This window comes from Argiope bruennichi, chromosome 6, assembly GCF_947563725.1.
Source record: "Argiope bruennichi chromosome 6, qqArgBrue1.1, whole genome shotgun sequence".
NCBI lineage: Eukaryota > Metazoa > Arthropoda > Arachnida > Araneae > Araneidae > Argiope > Argiope bruennichi.
In genome coordinates this window covers 3,746,163-3,773,714 of record NC_079156.1, presented here as the reverse complement: position 1 = coordinate 3,773,714, position 27,552 = coordinate 3,746,163, and the positions used below count along the sequence as shown (strand labels likewise).

At 32.9% G+C, this 27,552-nt stretch overlaps 1 protein-coding gene across 2 annotated transcripts in view; it reads left to right on the top strand.

Annotated features, from left to right (window-relative positions):
* LOC129972444 (uncharacterized) overlaps positions 1-27,552 on the top strand; it is a 166,209-nt gene that overhangs the window by 67,744 nt on the left and 70,913 nt on the right. Inside the window, exon 1 of one of the 2 annotated variants that reach the window (XM_056086582.1) lies at positions 19,377-19,545. The exons of the other annotated variant lie outside the window; for it this stretch is intronic. Within the exon in view, the coding sequence (XP_055942557.1) occupies positions 19,518-19,545 (28 nt within the window). The 5' untranslated portion in view covers positions 19,377-19,517. Of the gene's footprint in view, positions 1-19,376; positions 19,546-27,552 lie in introns of those variants that run through there. 2 annotated transcript variants of the gene reach the window in all.

Below are 27,552 nucleotides of genomic sequence, written 5' to 3'. Positions count from 1 at the left end.
CACATTTATAAAGAAATTGCCCAAGAGTAAGATCAATACCTCATTCTTGCATTTTTATTGAACTTTCAAAATCTTTTCTTATTTGCTTCTTGATTTTATTTTTAAGTCATACCACTACCTTGGTTAAGCCCTTGTTCAAGCTGGGATCTCAGTTTAAATATTCAAGGTAACCTTAACTGCTGGACAACTGATGGTATATTTTTTTCTTTACGCTCCAAGTGGGCGTCCCTATAAACGATAACCATGCTATGATCTACGACACAATCATCTGCATCAATTTCTGTCAATTGGCGTTATAAGCAGCAGAAAAGTTTGTTATTAATCTGACCACAAATTGGCGAGATTCCACCTCTGCGATGTATCACCCTTTTCCAGTAATTAAAGTTTTCTTAATTGCGCGGAATGCACCCCCCCCCTCACATCGCCAAGGGAGCGGGTAATTGTCTATACAATGCATGGGAGGCGAGAGGGAAAATTACAATCCGTATTTGGAGACCTTGATCCAATTTATGCGTCTAAATATTTATTCATTAGGTTCTGTAGGAAGGGCGGTTATTGATTTCTGCAGTCATTTCTCGATTTGGTGAGACAATTACTGAGATAATAGCTCTGTAATGTTAATTCTAACTGGATTTTCGCGGATGGCAGCGTAAACAGTTGTTTTCAAATTGTATCAAAATGGTAATTGGATAAATAAATATTTTTTATAATGCCTGGTTCTAAATGTAGAATTTTCATTCCTGTTTTTTTTTTTAAATATAATTAATTTGCATACAGAAAGTGTGGAAAAGATTCTGAACAAAAAGGCAGAAAACAATTTTCATATCGAAATAATCAAAAAAATTTCAATTGAAAACAAACTATTCGAGATTTTTCACAAATTTTGCTGTCAAATGGAGGCAGTATAGAGAATTAATTCACTGATCGATAAGTGCTGCTCGAGTTTATTATTAAAAGCTTTTTTTGATTATAAGTTGTTTTTTAATTAATCATAAAAGAAAGTTATTTTCCCTTGAATGTTGCTGTTTCTATTGAATGAAATATTTTTAACTACTTCATTTATTTTCTTTGAGTCGCCACTCATAATACTTCATCCAAATTTGAATCGTTTCCTAAAAAATGATGAACAAGTTATGCAGAAAAAAAAGTAATTTCTTTATGTAGTTTTTAAAAGTTAGTCATGCAATGCAATTTAATTTTTCCAAAGGATCCGATATGCAAAAATCATTTCGTGCAACAGATATTCTAATTTTCATTAAAATGGGCTGTAATCAATAAGAAAAATTTGGTTAATACGATATTTTGTATAAAATACTATACATAATTTTAAAAACTTTTTCAGTTGTTGAGGGGAAACGTTAAAATGTCAGTTAATTTTTAATTAAAAATCTAACTAAAATTTTGGAAACCTTGTTCTTTGTGAGCACCTGCTGCGTAAGTGGTAGCAACAGCTCGTTTTTTGGGTTTCATGAATTTGCCTTCGGGCGATTTTTAAACAGAGACAGTGTGCTCGTCGATACGCATCACCATTTTAAAAGGAAGAAAATGTAAACATGAAATTTTCTTTGTCTAAAAATGTAAAATAATTATTATACGCTGTATGGAAATATACGCTTGAAAAGAAGCATAATTAATTGTGCAATTACAAATCCTCTCATCACCAAGTAATGATGTAGAAGATACTGGAGGACACTTTCGATAATTTTGAGAAGCAAAGAAAAAAAAGATACATTCTCTTATAGAACAATTACATATATAGTTGGATTGACGTTGAAATCGGTGTAAATAATCTATAAAACAACTCTAACCAATCAAGACTTTTAAGTTTGGTGATTTCACACATAAAAAATAGTTCCTCAGAAAAATGTTGAATGGATGTTTTTAACTTTAACCTTAATTCAAATAACAAGTTAAATGCAATTATAAGAATTAATAACTTAAAATGTTAATTATATTTATTTTAATCAAATTGTACATGAAATGAGTGATTTTAATTTTTAAATAATAAGTCATTTTCACAAGCTTTGCGAGATATAAAATGCAAATGAGAAATTCTCATGTTAAATCTTTACTTTTCTTTAAAGTTTTCTAAATGAGATTATTTTTTATTTTAAGTCGAATTAAAACTACATATTTCTTAAGGTAACGTGTTATACTTAATAAATTCTTTTTTTTCTTTGCTTATTTAGTAACAACTTAAAAACGTTTTTCTTTACTAATTAACAAATTATAATGCCAATTTATCAAGTATTTCTTAATTTTTTTTTATTATCGGAAGAATTTAATTCTTTGCAATGTGTTCTAAGTGTGTAATTACTACTGGCTGATTTTACTTCAATAAGCAAAAGTAATTTTAAAAATAAGTTGCACTGTGCCTTAATAATTTTTTCAAATACTTTAATTTTGACCAGGCTGCAAATATTAAGTTTTTGCAAGGATTTAATAAGATAATGTATTAAAATATTATTAATTTTCTAGATAAATTTGATACTTAGGTTAGTAGAAGTGTAAATCTAGTGAAGTGTAAATTTAAAATCTATCTAAACTGTAATTGTTTTAATCCATTAGAAAATTATTCCTCAGCTATTCTGTTTTATCCATTCGCATTTTTTTATTTTTCATTGATGATGCTGATTTGTTCCGGATTTATTGCATTCTGAAGGAAAGTAATAAAGCACATCGATTGTTCTGCTTTACAGTTACGATTAAATACGAATCGTGAATAATTCTCATAAAATATTGATAGCTGTAGCGACGTGTAACCGGCTAAGTGAAAGTACAGTAAATAACAAAATATAAACAGAAAAGAAACTAGATACACTTACAAATAAATTGCACATAAACATTACTTAAAATAATTAGAACACGACAAAATTCATTTAAAATGAAAGAGAAAGAAATTTTCTCGGGGACAAGGGGAAAAGTCATGCTCATTCGTGCTGGCCGAAAATCGAACTAAGGGCTGAGTTGTTCTCGGCATATTATCTGCACTATCAGTTAGGATAGCGTTGCAGATGTTGAGGACTGTTTTCTAGAGTTTAGTTATATAAGAAATTCAAAATAATGCAAGAAATCAAATAAATGTCTCGAGAAATGATTATTTTTACTTGGATTTTAATATGCAAATATATTAACACTTTAAATTGTATATAATTACACCCTTTTTGAATCATTTCTTCACAATCTCAAAAAAGAGAGAGATCAATCTCGGCCCGTTTAGAAGTTCTTTCCGACTCACCGCGCAGACTTTAAAATGCAGTACATTATATATATATATATATATATATATATATATACAAGGTGTCCATAAAAGAACTCAGGAGTTTTGATGAAAATTTTTTAATCCCATCTTAAAATTAGGTTCATTTTATATATATGTACTTAAAGGTTAATTTATCAAGATTTTTATTATTTAGTAGAATTTAATATGTGTCCCGTTTGCGGCACAACACCTATCCAAACGGTATTCAACCTCTTTCCATGTCCTGGCCAGCATGTCTGGAGTGATATTTCCCACACAAGTGATTATCTTTCGTGTGAGATGGTTTACATTCTGAATTTTCTCAGCGCAAACAAGATTCTCGACATGTCCCCAGAAGAAAAATATCTGATGGAGTCAGATATGGGCTTCTTGGAGGCTAAGGAATAGGTCCTTCCCATTCAATCCACTTGTTACCGAATCGAGTATCTAATGCTTAACGTACACGCAAATTGAAGTGAAGTGGGGCTCAGTCTTGCTGAAACAAACAGGTCCCTTCTCCACCTCAGTATCAACCAACTGAGGGAAAACATACTCATCTAACATTTCACATCACCATTTATGGAATTTTCTGCAAAAATGAAAGGGCCTATAACTTTGTTATGCATAAGGCAGACATTCCTTTTTGGTGGTGCTCGCGAACTCATGTGTCGATTCACAGTACTGCTTGCATGAAAGGCGGCCTCATCAGCAAAAATCACACTCTTTAAAAAGTCTTATTAGTATCTATCATTATTGGCACAGCAACAGTATATTCTCGTTTTCGTCCGATTTCGCGTGCAGTGTGAACCTTCTACGCAGTAAGGCGGAGTCTTCTGTGAACACCTTACGAACAGTTGATTTGGGCATGCCTAATTGAAGACTGCGTCGTCTCAACGATTTTTTCGGACTTCGTTGACATGAAGTACGGATTCTATTAGCATTCTCTTCAGACGACTTTTGTTTTAACACACTTCCCGTTCCCTTAAACGCACGTAGCTATTGACGAATGATTTTGTCCGTCGGCGATTACCTAGTGTTGAATAAACAAACTGAAACTGGTATGAATAAAATTTGATGAACTAGGGATTTTTTCGAAATGAACTTATCTAACCAAACTCGTACCGTTAATTCCATATGATTTTTTAAAACCCCTGTATTTGCTTGCGTTTACACATTTTTTTTTTTTTTACCATCCTTGTGATCAATTAAATCGACCTGTCTTCAAGTCGACCGCGAATGACGACGTGTCCCACGTATATAGGTGCCGCCACTGTCTTCTCTGTTTGCTATGACTAACAGAGAGTATATGAGAGATATGGAACAGTATCATAACATAAAGCAAGTTGTCACGAAGTCTGATAAGAATTTGCATGGAATGGGTTCCAACGTGGAAGCATTTTGTTCCTGTTCTATTAAAAAAATAAATTTAGAATGTAGAATAGAACAAAAGTTTCTACAACCACTTAAGTTGGAAATTTACTGTTTATCGTGGCTTTTATTTTTATAGATTTGTCAAACATACTTGAAAGTGTGAAGAAATTTTTATAAAATAATTGTAAGTAAATTTGCAGTTAAATGTATCTGTGCAATTAAACAAACATAAGAGAAAATGGGTGCATAAAAAAACGCAGAGAGTCAGGACGCATGACCAGCCAGATGTTTATTATTCTCAATAAATATATGCTATTATCAGAGTTTCAAAATTTATTAATTAATTAATGGATTTTATAATTACAATTAAATTCTGTATGCATGGAGCTAAGTGATAAGGTAAATTGAATGTAACTGTCTATAATATTTATAATAATAAATTACGGATTAAAAACAAAGAAGCGGGGCATTTAAAAAATTCCCAGCAGATTAATAAAATAAAAGGTATTTTTTAAGATAAATTATTTTTGACGCATTAATTATTTATTCCAAAATTCGGCGTTGTCAGCCACCTTTTTTTCTCCTCACCAATGAGTTCGAATGAGGCAATTTACTAAAAAGAAAGTATAGAAAGAAATAGTCCCAAACAAACCATTATTACAGAACTGGCAGTTATGGTTATTTCTCAATGGATATTGACCAAATATAGTTTCAGCCTTCCTCTACAACAAAATGAGCAGTCAAGTTTTCAAAGACACATTTAAAAGGCAGAGCTTTCTTTCGAGTGTTTATTACTTGGAGTGAAAAGTTGCAACACTTGAAAGCCCCGGGTCTCGAAACCAAGCAGATGCCGGTTTTTTACGACGAAGCAGATGCGGTTCTAATTTGATGACAATTCCGAACAGTAATTTCGACACATCAGTTGTGATTTTCTTTTTCCTCGAGAGTGACAAGTGGCGTGACATGAAATAATGTAATGTCGCAATCTTTGGATTTAGTTTTGTATGAAGACTATGATCTAACTGAAATTCTACCGTTCTCTCAGTGCTTACAGTGCACAGATTCTTCTGTAATTGGAAGATTTATCAGTGTGCTGCTGATTTCAATATCCGAATAATTAATCTTAAAATGGCTAGCAAAATTGAGGAACTGAAATAATAAATTTAAAAACTTAATACCATCAATAGTCAATAACCTTCCGCTGTTTAGTTTGAATAAAAATGGCCAATTTTATCATCAGGTGTTAGCGTAAATCTCAAATGGAAAATGAGGTACAATTAGGGATTGCAATACCGGTATACCGGGATACCGAATACCGGTATTTTGAGCCATTTCTACAATTTTGTAATACCTGTATTCACAAGTTTAGATACCATTTTTTCGGTATTTACTAGAAATTTTTAAAATTGTCTCCACTATATATTCAGGGATCGCCAACATAGCAAAATAGTATGTTTTTGTTTTTATGTCTCCCTAAAGGGCGAAATTAATTAGCTAATTAATGGCTTAATAAATTGCTTAAATCTACATTAGCGAAACAGGTATTATCTCTGAAAGAAGATATTGTATCCATAACGACTGATGGAGCAACATTTATGAAAAAAGATGGAAAGTTGATTGGTGCAAATCAGCAATTGTGCTATGCTCATGGAATTCAGTTAGGAGTAATAGATGTATTATACCAAAAAAATAAAAAACAGAAGAATCCAAATACTGTGGATATAGAAACTTCGGATTCGAACTTTGAAGAGAGTAAGAGTGCGAGTGATATTGACAATGAAAATAATGACAACGTAATTGTTGAAGAAGATATTGCTAATGAGGATGAAATATTAACCCATCAAGAATGGCTTAATATAATTTGTATTTAAACTATTCCCTATAAAAATTGACATATTACTAAAATATAAACTAACTGAAAATAAAACAGAATATATGTTAATATTAGATTCTAAAACACGTTGTAACAGTTTACTCCTAGTGATGGAACGATTTTTGAAACTGAGAAATCCAATCCAAAAAGCAATCATCGACTTAAACCTGTAAATTAATTTTTCAGATAGTGAATTCGACTTAATATCCAGAATTGTATTAGCTCTACTTCCAATAAAACTGACTATTGAGACATGATGTCGAAGAGATTCTAATTTATTAACAGCTTATGCAACAATAAATTTCATGTTGCAGTCACTGAAAGAACAGCACACATCAGTATCTGAAGAATTGTCTATTACATTGAAAAATCACACAGAAGAAAGGCATACCAAAATAGAAAATGTCTTACGGTATTTACATAATTGTAATGATTTAAAAAATGAAAATGAAAAAGAAGAATAGAGACTAACCAATTCAAATCTTATCAAGTTTATAGTAAATTTTCTTAAGGTGTACGGACACACTTGAAACTTCGAAAATCGTTCAAAATATCGAATATTTTTTTATTGCTTGAAAATGTTCTCTGATCCTTTAGCTTTCATACGATACTAAGATGTCCATATTTAGAATATTTCTCGAGTTATAATTATTTTTCTTGCGGTACTTTCACTAAAAACTGTAGTTTAGGTTTTTTTCAAACTCGTTTTATGAAGAATGATATTTTTCCACTATGTTGCTTCATTCAAACAATGATAACTCAACAAGAAATTAACCAAATACAATTATTTATATATCAAAATAATCTGTATGAAACAATGAATGTTTTGTGCCTCAATCAAAGTTATATTTATAGAAATTTTTTAATAGCTATTTAAAAGTTAAAATTATAGAAAAAAAATCTCACCTTTTCTATTCATTGTTGATGAAAAAATTCTTAAAAAAAACTATATATTTTTATAACTTGATTGAGGCAGACAACATGAAGACAAATATTAGGCATAATTTGGGTGTCAGCACAAATTTGAATTTAAGATATCATGTTTCAAAAAATATGCTCATTAGCTCATTAAATATTAATTAATTTATTAATAATTAGTGTAATATAGTTTTTTCTCACTGAAATGAGTTTAAACATATATTAATGACCTACTGTGAAAGAACTGGATTCTTAAAGTTAAAATTTTTAAAAAGAATCTTCTAGTGTGTACGTACACCTTAAAATTTTTGACTCACAAACCTATCCACATCCAGAAGAATTCTGTTCAGTTATCGAAGATTATGATGACACTAATGTCGATAGTGACAAGGAATTGTCTTTTGAACAAAAATTAAAATTAGCGATAAATAAAAAAAAATTCAACGAACTAAAATGCAAAACAGAAATCAGCTATAACCAAACCATCCGATGAGAAATCGATTTATTTGAAGATGAGGGATTTAGAGGTAAACCAACTAGCGTAGATGCCTCAAAAGCGTTTTCGAGCAGGTAATTTTTGCACAAAACTACTTTTTAGGCTTAATGACAATACAATTGAAGCATTATGATTTTTAGATCACATTTCAAAAATTTGTAATAGTACCACAGACTGAATAGTGATATGTACACTTTTTTGTGATTTAAATAAATAAGATCTTCCTTTACTTTTTTGTGATTCTTTATATACTGTTATAATTTATAAGTTACAAATTATTTTTTCTGATATTTACATTCTCTAATAAAACTGGCAAATAAAACAAAGAAACACCTGTGTTTTCTTTCTTTTTCTAAAATTTCTTAATACTGGTATTAAAACCGGTATCCTGGTATTAAGATCTAAAAAATACCGAATACCGGTATTGAAATTTTGGTCCGATATTGCAATCCCTAGGTACAATTTATGAATAAATAAGTTTGTGTAACACAAATGCATTTTTACGATTTCGTCAAAAGAAAAAATGGGCATATCCCAAATGTCATGTTTTGTCATTTGTTATAATTAAAAACAAAGTACTGAAAAATATATTAAATTACCCAAATTTACAGAAATCGTATTATTTATCTACTTTTATTTTTTGAAAAAATAAATTCCTACTAAATTGATTACTATGATGATGATAATGAGAGGTTATCATAATGGTAGTCAGAGGAAAAAATTTTTTTATTTCTTTTTTAACTGCAACCGAGTTTAACTGAGCGCATCAAAATGAATTTGAAGCGATAAGAAAAGGGGGAAGTAAATTATTAAAGTGGATTTAGAAAAGTAAACGGAAAGTGAAAGGGGACATGCAGATGGGATTAACTTAATTATCATGGTTGCGTAGTTGGCAACACACTGCATTGTTGGGTTAAACAAAATCGCGTGAAGCTTACAAACTGAGAGTACAACACTTTAACAGTCCAGTGTAGGGTATGGTTGCGCGAAATTGAACTGTCAAAGCGCATGAGCGGCAAAAGGAGCGTGACAAGATCTTGTCAATCAGCTTTAGCAAGGCCGTTATCACTCCTACTCCTGGGCGATTTGCAACAAAAGGAACGCATTAATCGATTTACCAGGCATGCTCCCACTGCTTAATGGAACAATTTTCTCTGCCTTGCGATTTACGTTTCTGATGTTCGGTTCCACTGGGGGGAATATATATATATTTTTTTTCCTTGTATTTTTTGTATTCATTTAGAAATAAAGTGGATTTTTTCGGGATACGTTCTGCTTAAGCGCATTATGTAATTGCCTTTTCATAACTTCAAACATGTCTCTCATTTTCCATTCGCATATTGTTATTGAAATTTTAATTCCTCTCCACCTCGCTTAAAAAGGAGGTTTCCATTTGTTCTGGTATACGAAGTATAGAGAAAATACCGTAATCGTCAAAAAAATTCGAAACATTTTTATGTCTGTCTATCTGAGGTCAAAGATAACTCTGCATTGCTTTGAGCTAGACGGATGAGATATGGTATACTATCTCTACACCAAATGTGCAGGTTTTTATTACATTTTGAATAAAATCCGTTCAGAGGTTCGGATACAAGTTAGCACGATAACTGCACGAATAGCGTTCCGCTCACCTCTAGTGTACACATATGACAGTTTGGTAATCTGTACTTTCAGGATCATGAAAACGCGATGAACACAATGATTTAAAAGCATCATGTTCGGTATGTGATTCTGTTACTACAATTGCGGTTGCACGCCAGATTTTCGCCTCAACTGGTTGGGGGAAACCGCGCCTGAAACAAAGGTTCCACATCATTAAAGAGTATGCGAGAATGTTTTGCGAAGACCAGTCTAGCTGGTTAAGAGCGAAAAAGTAAGATTGATTTTACGGAATTATTTATTGAGTGGTATGAGAACTTGTCCCAATTTTTTATTGTCCCATTCTGCGAAACCACGTTATACGGAAATCCAATACATGCCTTAATTTTTGCGAGCAATAAAACAGATCATTTTCCCAGGGTTTCTTTTTTATAGGAGCTCCGCATATTGCATCCGACAGAAGATAAAAAATAGTTTCCAAAGTTTTTACTCCCTCATCTTGATGAAACTAAAACTAATTCCTTCTTTTTCCATTCTTTTCTACGCATTTACGCAAGAGTGGCATCCATATAATGAGCCAGAGAATTTTCCCACTTGCAGAAGCCATTGTGTTTCTCTTTCACCAAAAGCAAATTGCACTCTTGTTTGAATCCGAATGGATCTGACTCTTCTCCGCTACTTAACGAAATCGTTCATTGCTGATTTCAAATGTGGGGGATGTAGTTTGCAGAAAAAACACGGCACTTTATGGAGAATTGTGCAATTGAAACTATATTCGAAAATTGAATGCGATACAATGGAATTAACCTTTCAACCTTCATATACTTTGTCAGTAGTGATGGAGGAATAATGCAGAGTGGTTGTTAACCTTATTTTTTTTTTTTTTTAAATCCTCGATCCAGTTATGGCCCGCTATTTGCCGGGTCATTTCGCCATCAATAAACATTACAGCTGGTCATGCACCAGAGATAAAGGAAGTGAAAATAGACCTTTTTCTGTAAGAATTTTTTGCGATTAAGAAGAAAGGAAATTCAATATCATAATGCGATTCAGAGTCAGTGTAGCGTGGAAATCAATCAAACTTGGATATGTGTCTCGGACAACTGATTAAGAAATTAGAATGGATGGAGACAATACAGGAATGAAAAATAGTATTTCAAGATTGTATCTTAGACTAATAACCTAGCAGTTATATTTAGAATGTGGCGCTGAAATACGTTGCTTTTTTTTTAAATTGATATTCTAGTCCAATATTGATCATATTGCTTCTGAGTCATATTTAAATTCCAGATGTTATATAAGAAGATTCTTTTTTCTTCGTACAAAACAACAGTACTATTGCAGCTGTTGCTTTGAAAAACGCTACGCTGCAAGCACAGATGTACAATGAGAACATTGCAGTTTCCCTCTCTGGGCAGAGCTCATTTATAAATATTCCTGATTACGCTAAAAATAGGTAGATTAAGTTTCTCACCAAACCGTATCGCCCTATGTGCTGGGCTGGTTCCCATGCTAGTAGTAGAAAGAATATATTTCTTGCGTGGTAGTAGAAAGAGACCCTACGTCTTTCACTTTCTCAATCGAAAAGAACGGAAAACACTTTCTTGCTTCAGTATCAAAATCTTAGCTCTGAGGGAGAAAATGTATGTTACGCGCAATTTAAATGTGAATATGAAACATTTGAAAAGTACCGCAAACACTCATAGCACATAAACCATTTCTACGTTAAGTAATTATTTCAAAAATCCATAATAAATAAGGTCCAATTTTAAGAGCTAGATTTCCTATCTCTTTTAAAAATAAAAATATATTTCTCTGTGAGCGCGTGTTTATCTATTAGCCTTCAACAAGGCACAAACTGCAAATGTGACACAAACATACTTTAAATTATGTGAAAGTTCACAACGGATGGATTTTATAAATTTTGAACTAATTAAAAATTGAGAGAACTTATAATTTTTTTCTTAAACCCTTCCGAAAATATAATTTCTGAAATATAATTTTAAAATGAAAATACTTAGTTTTTCATTTTCTCTCCTTTTAATAAGATTTTTAAGATACTTTTTAAACGATTTGCCAGAGTAAAAATCAAACTTATTTCATTACTTTTCAAAACATAATAAATGACATTAAAAAAGTAAATTTAATGAATGAAAGTGATATAAAAACTATTCTGAATTTTTGTTTACTGACTTAAGAATAAATGATCTTTCGAAGACAAGAAATTTATTGTTGTTATATTTTGTTTCTAATTTTTAAAAACTGTCAAAAAAATGACTTAAATATAATTTATATTATCATTTTCTTTTGCTGTCATTCATTTTTTTCCAGTTTCTTTTTAAATTGGAATATAGAACTTTTGTTCCTTCTTTGCCATATGAAGTGCATCCGTGTGAAAAGAATTTTCATTCATTATGGCATTTACTTTTTCTTTATTTTAAATAAAGCATGAAGCTATAATACTAATTTTAGAATGGACGCACTAACGTTTCGCCGAAGGCAACTAGATGAAATAGTGATAAAATTATATCCTCTATGTCTGTATTTTATAACATTTATTTTTGCTCTCTGGATAAGCTCTGAAGGACTTAGCTTATAAAAAGCTATTTTTTTTTTTTTAATCTCTCTGAAATATGTGATGATAGGGTCACACCCAAATGCTATCTATACCCAAATCTATGGATGAATATGAATATAGTATAAATATCGCTTTTAAAAATAAAAATTCTGAATTATTTGAAAACATTTCTATAAATGCTACATTGTATTCTAAATATTACACGTACATATTTTATTATATGATACACGAGTTATTTATGTTAATATACAGGTTATATTTTTAATTCGCCGATTTTAAAAAAATTCATTGAATGTAATCACTTAGTGCCTTTTATAGCTAGATTTAAAAGCTTTTTTTGTCAAATGAAGTATTACTGTTTCAATTGAATTAAGAGAAATTTTGCGATAAAATCATATGGCATTGAAGTTATTTAAATCAAAATTTTAAAGGATAACTTAATAATAACCTCTTTAAAATTCTTCTGTATGGCCTGGAAAGTATGAAAGTAATCTTTCAAATTTTGGGATATTTTACACAGAGAACAGTTAAAAATTGCTGTCAAGCTAAGTTTCAAATTTCTACAAGTTTCTAATTTATTAACAGATTTCTAAATATTTTAAGAGAAATGTTGAAATGCTTCAATCGTTTAGAAGCAATGTTTATGCATGAAGAAGAAGTCATTTAAATTATAATGTGTCTCTATTTCTCATCTCTAATATTACTTTCATAAATTAAAGTTATTCTTCCAGGAAAATTCTAAAAATTCGTGGTTATTTTTTTCAACATAATTTCTCAAATTTTCTTCCCATTTAGTTTTCAGTGGATCTCTTTGATAAAAAGAAGTCCAATTATTATTATTTCTAACTGCTTACGCATTTTATTACCATCACTAGAAAGATGCACTTTGTATGTACGATATATAAATCATTGCATTCAATGGCAAAATGATGATATAAGCTATACATTTAAAACTAAATCATTTGTTTTCTTTTTTCATAGGTAAGTGATCTTTATGATCTTTGACATGTGCATGCTTAGACTTAATGAACTTTATGGAATCCGTTCACTTTGAAAAAAGCGCCATTTTACTGTGGGGAGGAAGTTATAATTACGGCACAATATCACAGGTATGTGCTCTTTATTTGAAAACAGTTGTTAATCCAAAGTATAAAACAACAATCCAAAGAATAGCATCAAAATTAATCATTAACCGAGAACATATTAATAAGCCAGAGCTACGTATTACGTTACGAGGAAAATAATCGTTGAATAGAATAACTTATTAAGAAATAAACCGATTTAAAAAAGAAAAACATTTTGGTGATTTATTTTAAACACAAACATTAGAAATGCAATTGAGTAATTAAAATAAGTTGATCCATTCTATAAATGAGATACAATCTCAACTATCGTGACTGAGCGACATATTGGTGGAGGAAACAGATTTGATTCGATGAGGGTGCACATAATAAAAACCGAAAGAGGCAGGACATGGGCAAGGTCAGGATGCCCAGTATTTCTTGTGACACTTTTTCTATAAAATAACTTCTAACCCAAGAGATATTGTGGGAGGTATTGACAGTTGGCTTGACGTCTTTCGAAAACTGAAAGGAACCATTTTCTTTGACACGTTCATTTTTCTACCATTCTACTTTAATAAATAAAAATAATCAAATTCTTCCAACGTTTTCTCTCTTTATACTCATTTCAAAATAACCTCTTTGTGAGTGATTTATTTTCAAAATGTGAAAAAAAATGTCCGATCTTTTTTTTTTTTTTTTTTTTTTTTTTTTTTTTTCAATTTTAACCTTTTATGAGAAACAGAGTTTGGGGATGCCAAATTTTTGGCTGAAATAAGTTCAATTTCGATTGGATCACAAAGCGCTGTTACATTTCGGCAGCTTCAAATATTTAAATAATCTTATTTAACAACACTTTCGAATAGACCTCGCGCGTCGATTTCTCTCACTCGAAAACAGTTTTCAAAATTTTATTCTGATTTGCAAAATTTCGTATCGTTTTATAATGAAATGCGATGTTTTTTTTTTATCAAATAATATTGATTTAAAGTATAATCACTTCTTATTTTTTTTTTTCAATCTGTGGAATAAATCGAAGACGAAACGAAATTAATAGTCTGAAATTGGCTGTCAATTATGATGATAAACATAATCTAACTATTTATTATACTCAAGATTTCAGAACTATTTAGTGGTTCATTAACTAGCGGGTTTTTATATTCTCAAATATAAAAGAATTAAATTATATTTCCACTCCACTTTCTGAGAAATTAACCTTAAAAAGCAAAATTAATATAGGTATTTTTAAAAACGCTCGCACTTTAATGCACTGAAAAGTATGAATTTATTTCAATTACTTTCGATTTTTCAATCTCTGATTTACAATTATAGTCATAGCATTATGGCAGCTTAAGGCTTGGTTAACAATTAATAATTACAACAATCAACAGCTTTATTCTTTATTTCAAGTGCAAAGTGGCCCCATCGATAAAGAATCAAAATTTAATTAGATATTTTGTTAAGTGATGATAAAATGAAAGAAAATGGGTGACAAAATTCCATTTTTACAAGCATGAAACATGTCGAGGTAAATAAAAGCATGTAATAAAGTGAGGAAAGAAAAAAAGAAAGAAAGAAAGAAAAGAAAGCCAGCCGGAGGGCTCTCGCCAAAAATTTCTCTCTCATAAAGGTGTTGCCCCAGAGAAGGACTTGCATGGTACTCGGGTGCGATAGCTAGGAAATATTAACCTTTGGTGGGAATTTAACATTTTTACTGAATCTATCATGTCATCCTTGGCGAATTTCTTATCGAATAGTCCTAGCACGCGGTGAATTGTATCAAAATATCGAATTTGGGTTTCAGACTCGTTTTTCCCAACGACTGAAACAGAAATTTTTCACATAATTACAATTGCAATCACAAAACCACGTACCAAATTTCTTATATTTAAGTGACTAATTTTTATGAGTTATCGTTTTTGCGTGCTTTGGAAAATACAGATTGATAGACAGTCAACACTTTGTTTAATTTGACTCAAATTTTGAGAGGTATTAAATCTGTGTACCATATTTTATCCATCTAGCTCTCTTTGTTTTGGGATTATAGTATTAATCAATATTCTGTCAGTAGACAGATTTCCTCTAAGCGGATTTTGCTCAAAATTTAATAGAAATCTACAAATTTGGTGTAAAAGCGATACACTAAATTTCATCTTTCTGACTCAAAGTATCTCTGAATTATCTTTGCCACAGCCCAACAAATGTACAGAACAGACATAATGCCAAATAAATTTATTTTTGAAACCCAAGGAGGTCTAAAACATGGAAATTCGTCAATATTAGTCAAATGCAGACCTCTTCCAAAAAAAAAAAAAAAAAAAAAAAGAAGAAAAAAAAAACGTATTTTCGAACTGAGAGGAGTCTAAAGTCTGGAGATTCATCGAGCCCGTGTTATTGGCAATAACCACATCTCGTATACGAGAAAGTAAAAAAGAAGGAAAGCTGACTGTGAAAAAATGCTGTGCTGGCGTGAGACATTGCGAGGACCAACTCATTGCGATCAGCTGAGAAGTGCATCAGAAGTGTTCTTACACTATTCTGACCATGAAAAAGGAAACGGATCTTTTGAACATTTCCTATGAGGAAAAAAAATCACTCTGTGCAATGCTTCCCAACATAAATAATAAGCAAAATCCATCATTCCGCATTTCACGCCTTAACACCACAGAAAGTAACCAACAGCGTCCAGTAACTGCGATACCCTAATGAGATGCAAATGTTTAAAGCTGAACAGACAAATAGAGTTTCTTATTAGATGAAAATAGAAACAAATAATGTTGGTTTATTTTTCACTTTTTCATAAAATAAAAATCAATATTACAACTTCAAACTTACGCATTCAAACTTACATTAATTAACAATATCTGATTAGTAGCAAATATATTTAACATTCTTAAAGTAATAGATCTAGAATGCGCATTTATTTAAAATTTATTACAAAGAAATGAGTGCAAAATATCATTTTCAAAATACTATCCCCATCGGCGGGCATCTCAGATATGAGAGTGAGAAGCTTCCGGTGTTTAGCATATGTGCGGAATACAGAAAGGTCTGTTGTCCGTATGCAAATTCTGGATTGTTGAACTTGTTCTTCACATGATAGTGCTGACAAGAGATATAAAGGAACTGACCCCTATTGTCCGAACGCAAATTCTAACGTGAATGAATAGATGGATGAACTTGCATTTTTCGAAATGTCTGCCCGACATCACTTAGTTGATTTTACAAGGGGAAGGTTGAAGGTTGAAAAATAACACATGTTGCCAGAAAGTTCGACATAAGTCACAGTGTTGTTTCAAGGCTTCAGAAATCATTTCTAACAAATGGGATGTGTAGCATGTGTAATGGAGGAGCTCGTGTTCTCTCGGTTAGAAGATAGGTACATAGCGCTCTCGACTGAAAAGATCGGGGACAGGAAATCAATTTCTTACTGCTACTGGCAAGCGGAAAATTTGTCTCCAGATGTTTGCATATGTCCGCCGTCATGTTGAGTGCATCTTACACTCCAGACGTCATCGTTCCGCCCGTTTAAAATGCTGCCGTCATTACCGCAATTGAAAGGAAGAGGATTAGGCTTTCATGCCCTTCTCAAATGAAAGTATGTTCGGTCTCCCATCTGACTGCCGATAATAACTGAGCTGGCGTTAGAGTCGTCCGGCAAACACAAGGAAAGGTACTGGTACATGCAATGTATTGGTATGGATTGGCATCATGCTGAATGGCCATACATACATCTATGTACTTTCAACTGGAACTATGACTGATTAATGCCTTAATGAAGTTTTGCTACCTCCTGTTCACATGTTCAGAGATGTCGCCGTTGATAAATTTATTTTCATGGATGACATCGAACAATAGTGTTTAGAGAGGGGGGGGGGGAATTCAACACCTTGAATGGCCCGCATGTCCTCCAGACCTGAATACCATTGAAAGTGTTTTGGATGATTTGGTGAAAAATCTCGATGGTAAACAATGCCCTCCAATAAACAAGGACATCCTCAATCGTGTATAGACAGGGGAACCGAGTAAATTACTCTAACAGCTGCCAGATAATGCTGTAAAAAGCATGCTACAACGTTTGGAATCTTGTATTGCCCTCCAAGATGGTCATATTCCATATTGGCATCTTCCACAAAATAATGAAAACGGCAATTGGATTTTTTTTAATGACCAGTTTGCCCCTTCAACACTTTTCAAACCCTTTTGGATTTCAGAACACAATAAATTATCGTTATTTATTTTATCATTAATGTCCTAATATTCTGATATTATTTTATTTCACTTTGCATCCAATCACGCTTTTATTTTTATGTGCTATAAAGCCGCTTTATAGCACACAAAGCGGCTTAGCAATTGTTCACCAGTGTACTAACAGTTTATCAGGGATTATCAAATCATCAGAAAAATCGCCAAGGATCGCAAGATGAATGTAGTGAAATGCTAAATTGTCACCGAAAGTTAATATTTCGCAATTACTGCACGCCAATGCCATGCAAGACGTTCTCTGCCTGACCCAAAGTCCACAATTTTTTTTCCGGGGGAGGGGGAAGGAATAAAACCTTTATTAAAGAATATGCGAGAAAGTGGCGGGGAAGACCACTGGTTTAAATTTATATTTATTAGGATTTTTATTTTTTCATCCATCTCATGACATATCTGTTGTAATCTACCATTCAATCAGCATAGATAGATTTCATTATTTTTTAATTTAATTTCTTGATTATAAATGTTAGCTGATGTGAAGTAACAAAATATTATCCTAAATAATATCCATCTTTGTGCTTTCCACGAGTTCATTACCAAAAGCTACGCATCAATCGAAAACCACATAGAGCATTAATTAAATGCGAATTAATTTTTATTGTTTATATTTGTAATAATGCGATAAAAAACATAAATATTCATCTTGAAAATATAAATCTATTAAAATTATTTGTTCGTTTGCTCTAGAATAAATAATGAGTCCCTGTTAGTAATTTTTATTTAAGACAAATAAAGAATAATATTTACATTTTTACTTAAAAAGGGCTCTTTCGTCAAAATGTTCCCAACGATTTGAATAAAATCTTATCGAGAATTTTGCTATCTATTTTGATTCTAAAAAATCATTCTTCAAATTTGAAGTACTTGTCCGAATTCGGAATGAATTAAGTACCAGTTTTCCTTCATGGAAGACTGAAGATTTAGATCTTTTCGCGTGAAACGTAATTCACCTTACAAGGCCTCATTCGAAAAACATCCCCTAACAAAACTTTTTACAATTACTCTCCGTTTTTTAATTTGCTTATAGCTAGCTATCTACTAAAACTGGTTTCTAAACACTAAATTACAAAAGAAAATATTTTTTTTCCGTTATCATCATCATCAACAACAACAGCTTGAATGAAAACAGCCGGTTGTTTTCGCTCCGGTACATCTGCGGAATTTTTCGCCAGCGAACGAGTCTTTGGCAGCGCCTCACGGTGGCCTTGACTACGGGCGTTGCTGAACAATGAGCTCCTTCGCGGCATTTAAAATTCTGCCTGAGACGACTCTGGCTGCAAAAAAAAAAAAAAAAAAAAAAAAAAAAAAAAGAATAAATAAAATAAAACTGATTGGAATATACTAAAATAAACGAGTGAGCAATTTGTATCATGTACTGTGGTTAGTAATCACAAAACCACGTTGTTAGCAGCGTGTGCAGTTCGAGCACGTGGATTTCCACGTTGTTTTCACACGATCTGTGTGTGTAGTAAATGGCACACGTGAATTTCCACTTGGTTATTACTCTATTTTTTGTTTGCAGTAAGTTATACTCCATTGTTCCGGCAGGCAGATCACCGATCTTGACCTTAAACACCCGTTAAACGTAGACATAAATGACAGTCTTGAATGGACAGGTATGTGGCATGCCCCGAAACACGTGCTCACATGCATACAACCTGACACCAGACACTGCAATTAAACTCATTTTTATATGGGGGAGTGAAAGAGACCGCCTATATATGGGTACGAAAGCGATAAATAACCTTTGAAAGAAGATGTAAGGTAATATTCGACCTTGTGTGTACTTTAAATGCACGTGGAAATCAACGTGGACTTCCGGGTGTTACAGATGCGCAGAAGCACACCGCGCAGGGATGTGCTACAGTGACTCATTAGTCATGTTAAATCTGTTGACGCGCACGACACGGCGCAGGTGAGTGGAGAATTTATGTTTTATGGCATTCGACTTGTTTATGTGGAGCTGAAAATTATTTAGTGTCATTATCTCTCAAAGATCTTGGCCATCTATTTATAAAACGTATTGCATGGCACGATAATGTCCGCACGTTTCGGGCCGCATGCATGCCCAAAAGGATCTTTACAATTTTCAGGAAACGGAAGCCTTGTTATAAAACATGGCAAGAAGCTTGAAACGGAATTCTTGTAAGTTATATAATTATTCATTTTTTTTTTCATATGTGCGCAATTTGTCTTTATTTCGCAAAAAATAAGAAAATTAATTTCAGGATGTTCTTTCTTTTATTTCAACCGCCATCAAATGGTTTCATTTTGTTGTCACGAATCGGTTTAGAAAATATCTCAAACATTTCAGTTTGGTTATCTACCCACATGACTTCTTTCCAAGAATTTGGCACGCACCCTGCTTTAGCCTTTCTCAAATCGATGCAAGATATCTCGCAGATATAAAATCTTTCCTATATTGTATCCATCTAATATTAGAAAATTTTGAAAATATAAAAACAATTCATCCTAATGAGAGTGTTTGTGAACTTTCCTGAGCAAGAAAGAATCTATTAGAAAAGGAATCCACTTCCTACCCTGACCTTTATATTCATTAAATAGTATAACAGACGATAAGTTAATATGATTTCAAATTTTGTGTATCACATTCAAATTGCGCTACTCATTATTAAACTATCAAAGAACTGAAAGAACTGGTCTTTGAATCATAGTTTTGATCTCCATAAGGATGGAATTTTTTCTCCATGTTAAAAAATCATCCGAGGTACCTTACCATCGATTAACTGAATTGTTCCATTACAAGTAATGTTCTAAAGATTATTTTGGCGTTTGATGAGAAACAATTTACCTTCTAATGTGAAGTCATCTTATTATATAAATTTGAATTTTTAGATTCATTCCAAACACAATGTCATGAATACTTGCAATCTCACAGAATTAAAATCAGTTAAATGATATTCTCACTAGAAATTTCAGTGTTTGGAACTTGTATTATACAAATTCCAAAAACTGCATTTTTGAACTTAAAAATTCTAGTAAATGTAAAATTCAATTTTTATTTCCTCATAGGTGAAACGTAGCTTAAAGTTATTATTTACAGCAATTGTTTATAAGAAATAATTAAATCCCTAGTATTAAATGGAAAAAATCATAAAAGACGAAGGAATAAGTTTTAAAAAAAGGAATCAAGAGCCTAAATTTACGAAATAAATTTTCCCACATAAGATAATAAGTTTAAATTATTTCCTTTAAAATTTTCAAATATATAATTATGGTAAACACTATACTCTTAATTCAGTCTCGATAATTAAACTGATAAAGATGAAATGACTTAAAAAATACTTTGGCTATTCAGGATAGAATAAAACAAGTTCCTTTTCTCTAACAACTTAAATCGGAGGCTTTCAAAAATATTCAATATTCAGATGCATTGTATGACTTTTATAGTTTTCTATCAAGAAAGTTCCCTTCTCTTAAAGAACTTATTTTCACTAAAGGGAATACATTTTATACTACGCCTTATTCACAAAGCAGTTTGTAATTAAAAATTTCTTTAATTAATCATATTTAAACTTTTTTCAAAATCATTTCAATTAGCTTCCTTGTAAACCGTCTTTTCTTTCCTATCACTTTTACAGTTATTTTCCCACACTTTCATTAAAAAAAATGTTAAACATGTTTAGTCATTTCACTATGGCTAAAAATGTATTAATATTTCATAGTTCGCCGAAGAAAGCAGCCTAAGTTATAAACACTGTCCATGAAATAGCGTTGGCATTGAACGAGAAAGTTCTTAAGATAGTGACCGTGAGCTCCAAACAGTGGAAGCGGTAGATGCCCTGCATTCGTAACAAGAAAAATCATAGTTATCTAACACAAGATTTATGGTTCTGGTTAAGCAAAACATCGCAGTTAAAATAAATAAAGCGCCTGGCAATTGTATCGGAACTCCTCCGCGGCAGTGCAGACCACTCGCAGGAGTACGCGCGGTTTTTAACCCTTTTTGCTTCGCTCTCTTGAATGCGTAGTGTACAATGAGTGAGAATGCCGTCCCAAACTCCGATCTTGATTCGTCGAAGGAAACATTTTTGTAATTATGTTCGTGCATCTGAACGCGATGGCTCTGAAACGAAATGAGCAAGACGAATGAAAGTTGGCACGGAATCTAACACCGAATTTGTGTACCTGTATAAATTTCGGATTGAATTCGTCTTGTCCGTTTAAATATAAACATGTGGGCTTCGTAGCTGAATTATAAACGTTCTCTTGATATAAAAATTGTTATTTATTTTGAACCAGATCCATCAAAGAGACCATTTGTTCTACCCTTGAGTTTCAAAACTCAGTAACTCCAAACCGCAACAAAACAGAAAAATTAAATTTATTTCGTGCACCAAGTTTGTAAGTGTGTATCAGTTCGTCTCCGGGAAAACGTTTTGTTCCAAAGAATTCCACTTAAAATATGATGATCCATATTCCTCAAGATGTGAGTAAGAACGCTTTCATTTTTTAAATCTGAGAAAAAGAATGCCAATATAAATGCATCGACGCACTTCAGAGCACGAACAACGAGTGTCAACGGAATGATCGGCCTTCTCGGATAAAGCCCCGAATTCCGTAAAAGAAATGGCGGCCTTTCGATAACGCAGAGAATACCTTGCAACGCACTGACGTGAGTTAAGCGAACGCGATGACTGCAAAGCGAATAAATCTAGATGAACAGAATGCGACACACAGATTTGATATCCATACTTCAAACATCTATCACATCAAATTTTGAACCAAGTCCAACCAGAACTTGACCGTCTGTCAATCTGTATTTTTAGAAGCATGTCAATGCGATCTCAAAAGCGCATTGACATAAATTTGATATGATGACTATAAGTAATACTATCCGAAAATCGAAATTGTATTTTAGGTGCGTTTTGCTTCAAGCGACTGAAAGCAAACACTTGACGCAGAACTGCAGTTGTAGTTGCGAAAAATCACACACCGAATTCGATATATTAAAAAATACTTTTTTTTTTTTTTTTGAGTTTTCCACTTTTGTCAGTTTGTATTTCTGACATTCAGTTTGTTGGATGTAGCCTAGAATTTGATGGGCGTCTATACCGCAAGTGTTAAACATGTGTACTCATTTTATCCGTCCAGCTTTCTTCGTTTTGCACTGTCGTACAAAAAGACTTTCTCTGAATAGATTTTGCTCAACATCAACTATGAATTCTATTAAATCTTCTAAATTTCTATTCAAATCCGTATACCAAATTTTATTTCGTAGCTTACAGAGTTTTTGAATTATGTTTATTACAGACAGACAGGCATTTAAAAAAAAGTATTCGTTCATTGAAGTCTAAAACGTAGATTCTTCAAAATCTAGAATTCGAAGTTTCTGACAATTACAGTGCATTCTTTATATTTCGTATACGAGATATTAAAAAAATAATTCATAAGGTTGTTATTAAGTTGTTTCGATTTATACTTTCATACTAAGAGCTTACTTTTGTTAGGTGCGAAAAAATCTATTTCTTTGTTCGTCAAATTTAAATTGTCTTTTAATATAAACGCCGCAACGCTTTTTCATTTGTACACTAAAATGTCACTCTTATTATTCTTACACAAAATACTTTTATTTAAAAGCTTTTAAAGAAACGTTTTATGTTGCAGCGCGACTTTGAATGAAATTCGCTTCCCTTTTGACGACTTGGAGAAAAACGCTAGAAAAATTAATCGTGTTTTTCTTATGCTTAAAAATTTACATCATCATTCATTCTGATTCTTCTTTCAAAAAATCTAAACAGACTTCAATCCGTTTTATTAAAAATAAATGAATTCGTTCCTGAAACTTATTTTCACGTATAAATATTTTCATATCGAACTTCAGTTTCATTGAGAAGTTTTAAGTTCAAACCATGCCAGTCACTTCAGCTTTTGTACACTTCTTGAGAGTTTCAGAGTTTCATTTCTAATAAAAGAAAAGAAAGAAAGAAATCAGATGATCAAGAAAATCTTTCGATTTATTTTGAATGAGGAATTCAAGCATTTTGAAGCCCCGCTCCTTTGCCCAGTCGATCTCTCCCGCATTTCAACGCATTTTGAACTCAATCCATGTGTTAAATGGGCTAATGGTTCATTTCAGAGACTTTGGGGCAATGCAAACATTTTTATTCATTTCTCGCATCATCCACATTTACACATTATTTAAGCAGAGGTCGTTATTTATAAATATTGTTGTAACGAAATGAACGTTGGGAAACAAAAAGGGATTGGACAAAGGGCTAACTCATAATAATACTCAAGCTAATATTTATTAACTCGAATTTGTATTTTTTGCAAATTTATTTATCAGGTAACGCTTTTTCAATCAACTAGACTGCGCCCTCCGCCCTGAGATGCTTCCGAATCGCAATACTTAAGTGGGGAAAGAGCACCAGATGAGTTTGTCTTAATAAAATATTAGTGGTAGATAATTACTATTTACAAAACCGCATTTACAATGTCTGCTGTTGGCAGCGGCATTCCTGCAGCTTAGTTTATTCCGAGTGTGGGCTCCCGGTATTTATACCAGAGAGGGACGCCTTTGGAAGGCATCGCTCGGAAAATTTTATTTCCCCTGCAAGAAATGACATAAATTTGCGTATGGGAGTCCGAGGTGGTTGTGCAAATATTGGTAGTGCTTGCCATTCGGTGAGTGATACCTTATCGCAGCCACAATACCCTGCACTGAAACTTCGCCTTGGTTTCTCCTGAATGGATCCCAATGGATGCATAATTTGGTACGGCTAACTTGACTGGCATCACATGACAACTTGAAATTTCCTCACTGCCTTCCGTATATTTGTACCTGAAGATCAGGGTTGTTTCAAGAAACCCACCAGATAAATGGAACAAATTTTTTTTAAACCTTCCAATCATTACCATAAGATTTGAATTGTTTCGTGCAGAAGATTTATTTGTAGTGTAATTCATGAATATGCTAATTTCTATAATAAATACTTTTAAGAGGAAAGCTTTTCTTTTTTTTAATACACGAAGTACGCAAAGAAAAAATATTGCAGTCATCAAAGAATCGAAATTTTGATCAGCTCTTCCCTAAAAGGACAATTTTTAAATTATATCTCTCTGTCTGTCTCTCTCTGAATACAATACTCAAAAACGGAAAAATTTTCGTGCTTAAAATTTAGTATGTAGTCTTCATGCTAGATTGTAGATTTCTAACTTTCAATAAAATCTTTCTGTTTCATGTTAAGAAATCTCAATGACATGTCAATATCCATATCACCTGTTATGTCCAGAGGTTAAAAACTTTCAGTTCAAGAACTCCGTGGCCCATTCCTTAATTCGGCAAATAGTCTGTTCATCCATTTACGTTCATAAGAACAAAGGACATTAATACATATATAATTAAAATATACAGATTTTTTCTTTTAAATTAGAACTGTGTGAAGTATTGTACCCATCTACCGAACGGTTGAACCGCCTTTTCGGTCTGTATATTTGAGAGTGTGTGAAAGTGATAATTTGAAAACACCGCGAGAAGGGCAAATGAAATTCGGCGTGAGGTCTGGTCAAAAACATCGTATTTGCATGTTAAACACCATTGATGTTAACTATATAAAATCAATCCAGTATAAATGAGCATGAAACTTGGATTGAAAGAGCAGAGCGTTAATGACCCCAAAACTTCCTCGTACACTCGCAATTCTCCCATGTATGGCATTGGTGTACAATAGATACGAAATATTAACCCTCGGCGGGAATTTAGCATTTTTACTGAATCTGGCTTATCTAATCAAACAGATGCTTATCTAGCATATTTACAAATCTGTGTGGCCTTTTCGAATTTTCTAGCGATTAATCCCTGGCATGGGGTTAATTGTTTCAGAATATCGAATTTGTGTTTTAGAGGCGTTTTTCCGAACAAATGAAAAAAAAAATGACAAAGTATTTCATTAATAGTCAGAAAATCACTTCTCAAATTTGATATATTTCATTTCGTATTTGTGCTATCGTTTACTTGTTTTTGAATATACAGACCGACAGACGTTCGATTCCTTGTTGTTGCTTCATGTAGCTCCCTTCGGTTTGTAGCCATCGTGTTAACTTAAATTCGGACAACGAGACAGAAAACAGATTTCCTCTGGAACGGATTCTTTTTTACTGGAGCAGATACTTTTGACTCAATATAAATCTACAAATTTGGTGCAAAGACCGTTTGCCAAATTTCATTTGTCAAGTTCAAAGCGATTTTTATTTATCTTTATCACAAACGGGCGTAATGCCGAAAAATGTGTTTTCCGAACTCAGATGGGTCTGAAACGCACAGATTCGTCAAAATCTCGAGCTCGATTTTTTTTCCCCAACCGATTTCAGTTACTTTCTTTATACTTGCTGCACGAGAAAGCAGTGAGCAAGATAACAGAAGTATCTGACGCAGAAACTAGTAAGAGCCATTGATCGCTCGTTCAAAATTCATTAAGCGTCAAAGGCCGAATTAATTCTCTCGCCTTTTTAAAATGGAGTGTCAGAGTTGAAATGATTCCAGGGCATACCCGCTCGAATTTTGAAACAAGTTTAAATCTGCATCCATAAACAGAGTCGTAAACAGTGGCTCGTCAAGAACTCCTGATGTAGGTTACACGACTCGCTGGCTTCCTGCGCTTGTGAAAGCGGAACCCGTTGCAAATACCGCGCATATTAATGGGCTTAACCTCTACATTTAGGCATTAAGTGAAACCTTGAGCTTTGGTTTAGTGCTTGCTTTGTAATTTCGAATGGCGCGGAAGAGCGTGAGTGTATGCTGAAACAAAACGCTAATCGCTTACTGAAAAAACTTGCGCTAATCGGCGTAAACGTTAATAGCATGCTGTAGAAAATAAAGTCTCACCGCTGTCTTATTGTTGTTCGACAACAGGCTTGAAATGCAAGTTAAATGAGGGTGCTTTTTATTATGTACGTCACTTGTGGCGTGGCAAGTTCATAATTGGTTTTAAAAAGTGACTTAAACACTGATGTTTTGTCTTCAAGGTATTCCGTAAGATGGGTGTCTGGTGCAGTCCTCCCCTCCCCCTCTGAAGAGACTCTTTGAGGGTGTTTCCTCTCGATGAATTAAATACATCTCGAAGCTTAACACATTTACTGCGGAAACTCGCAATTCACTTCCACTACCAAGTTCATTCAAATTCGTGTGATGCGCGAAGGAAAATTCATTTTGAATTTCGCTGCTTCCAAAAGGAAACCAATGAAAGTGGTCCCCCTAAAACTTTTTAGCATATTCTCTTATAAAGGTGTTATTTCCCCGACCCCCGCAAAAAAGTGTGAACCATCGGTAAGGAAGACAACGCCTTACATGACACTGACGTACAATAGTTGCAAATTTTTTACCTTTGGCTTGAATTTAGTATCTTTACTAAATCTATCGCGTGATCCTTGGCGAGTGTTTTGGCGGTTAATCCTCAGCATGCGGCTGATAGTATCCGAAAATCGAATTTGTATTTTAAACACGTTTATCCCAACCGACTGAAATCAAACATTCGACACAGAACTGCACTTGTAGTCAAGAAATGACGTGCCAAATTTGATATATTTGAGTTCTTTTTTTTTTCAGTTATTTACAAGAATAAACTGACCGATGGTCAACTTCCTGGTGAAAATGTATTATTGTGTCTCTACGAAATCGATGATGGATCTGTGTGCCAAATTTTATTTATCCGGCACTCTTCGCTTTTGCATTTATCATGCTATATTTGAAGAAGACAGACTAACTCAAAATTTGAAAAAAATGTACGAATTTGTACGTACCGTACGACCGTATAAGAAATTTCATCCGTCTCATTCAAAACATATTCGAGTCACAAACAGGCAAACGTAGTGACGAAAGCGTGTTTTTCGAACTCAGTTAGATCTAAAACCTGGAGATACGTCAAAATCTCGAGTTCGAATTTTTTGACAGTTACCATACTGCCTGTATAGTTCGTATATGAGAAAGCAAAAAGAAACGTAAGATCATTATGTAACGGAAGATTACTCATAACTACGAGAGCACTGCTTGCCATGTGACTGTGATGAGTAGACATTTTAAGCAATATCTTTTAGTATAAAATTAAAATGACATTCTTTTAACTAGCTTAATAAATCAGTATTAATCTTTTGGAATTTTAAACTAAAATAATTGCTCATTCCAATAAAAAA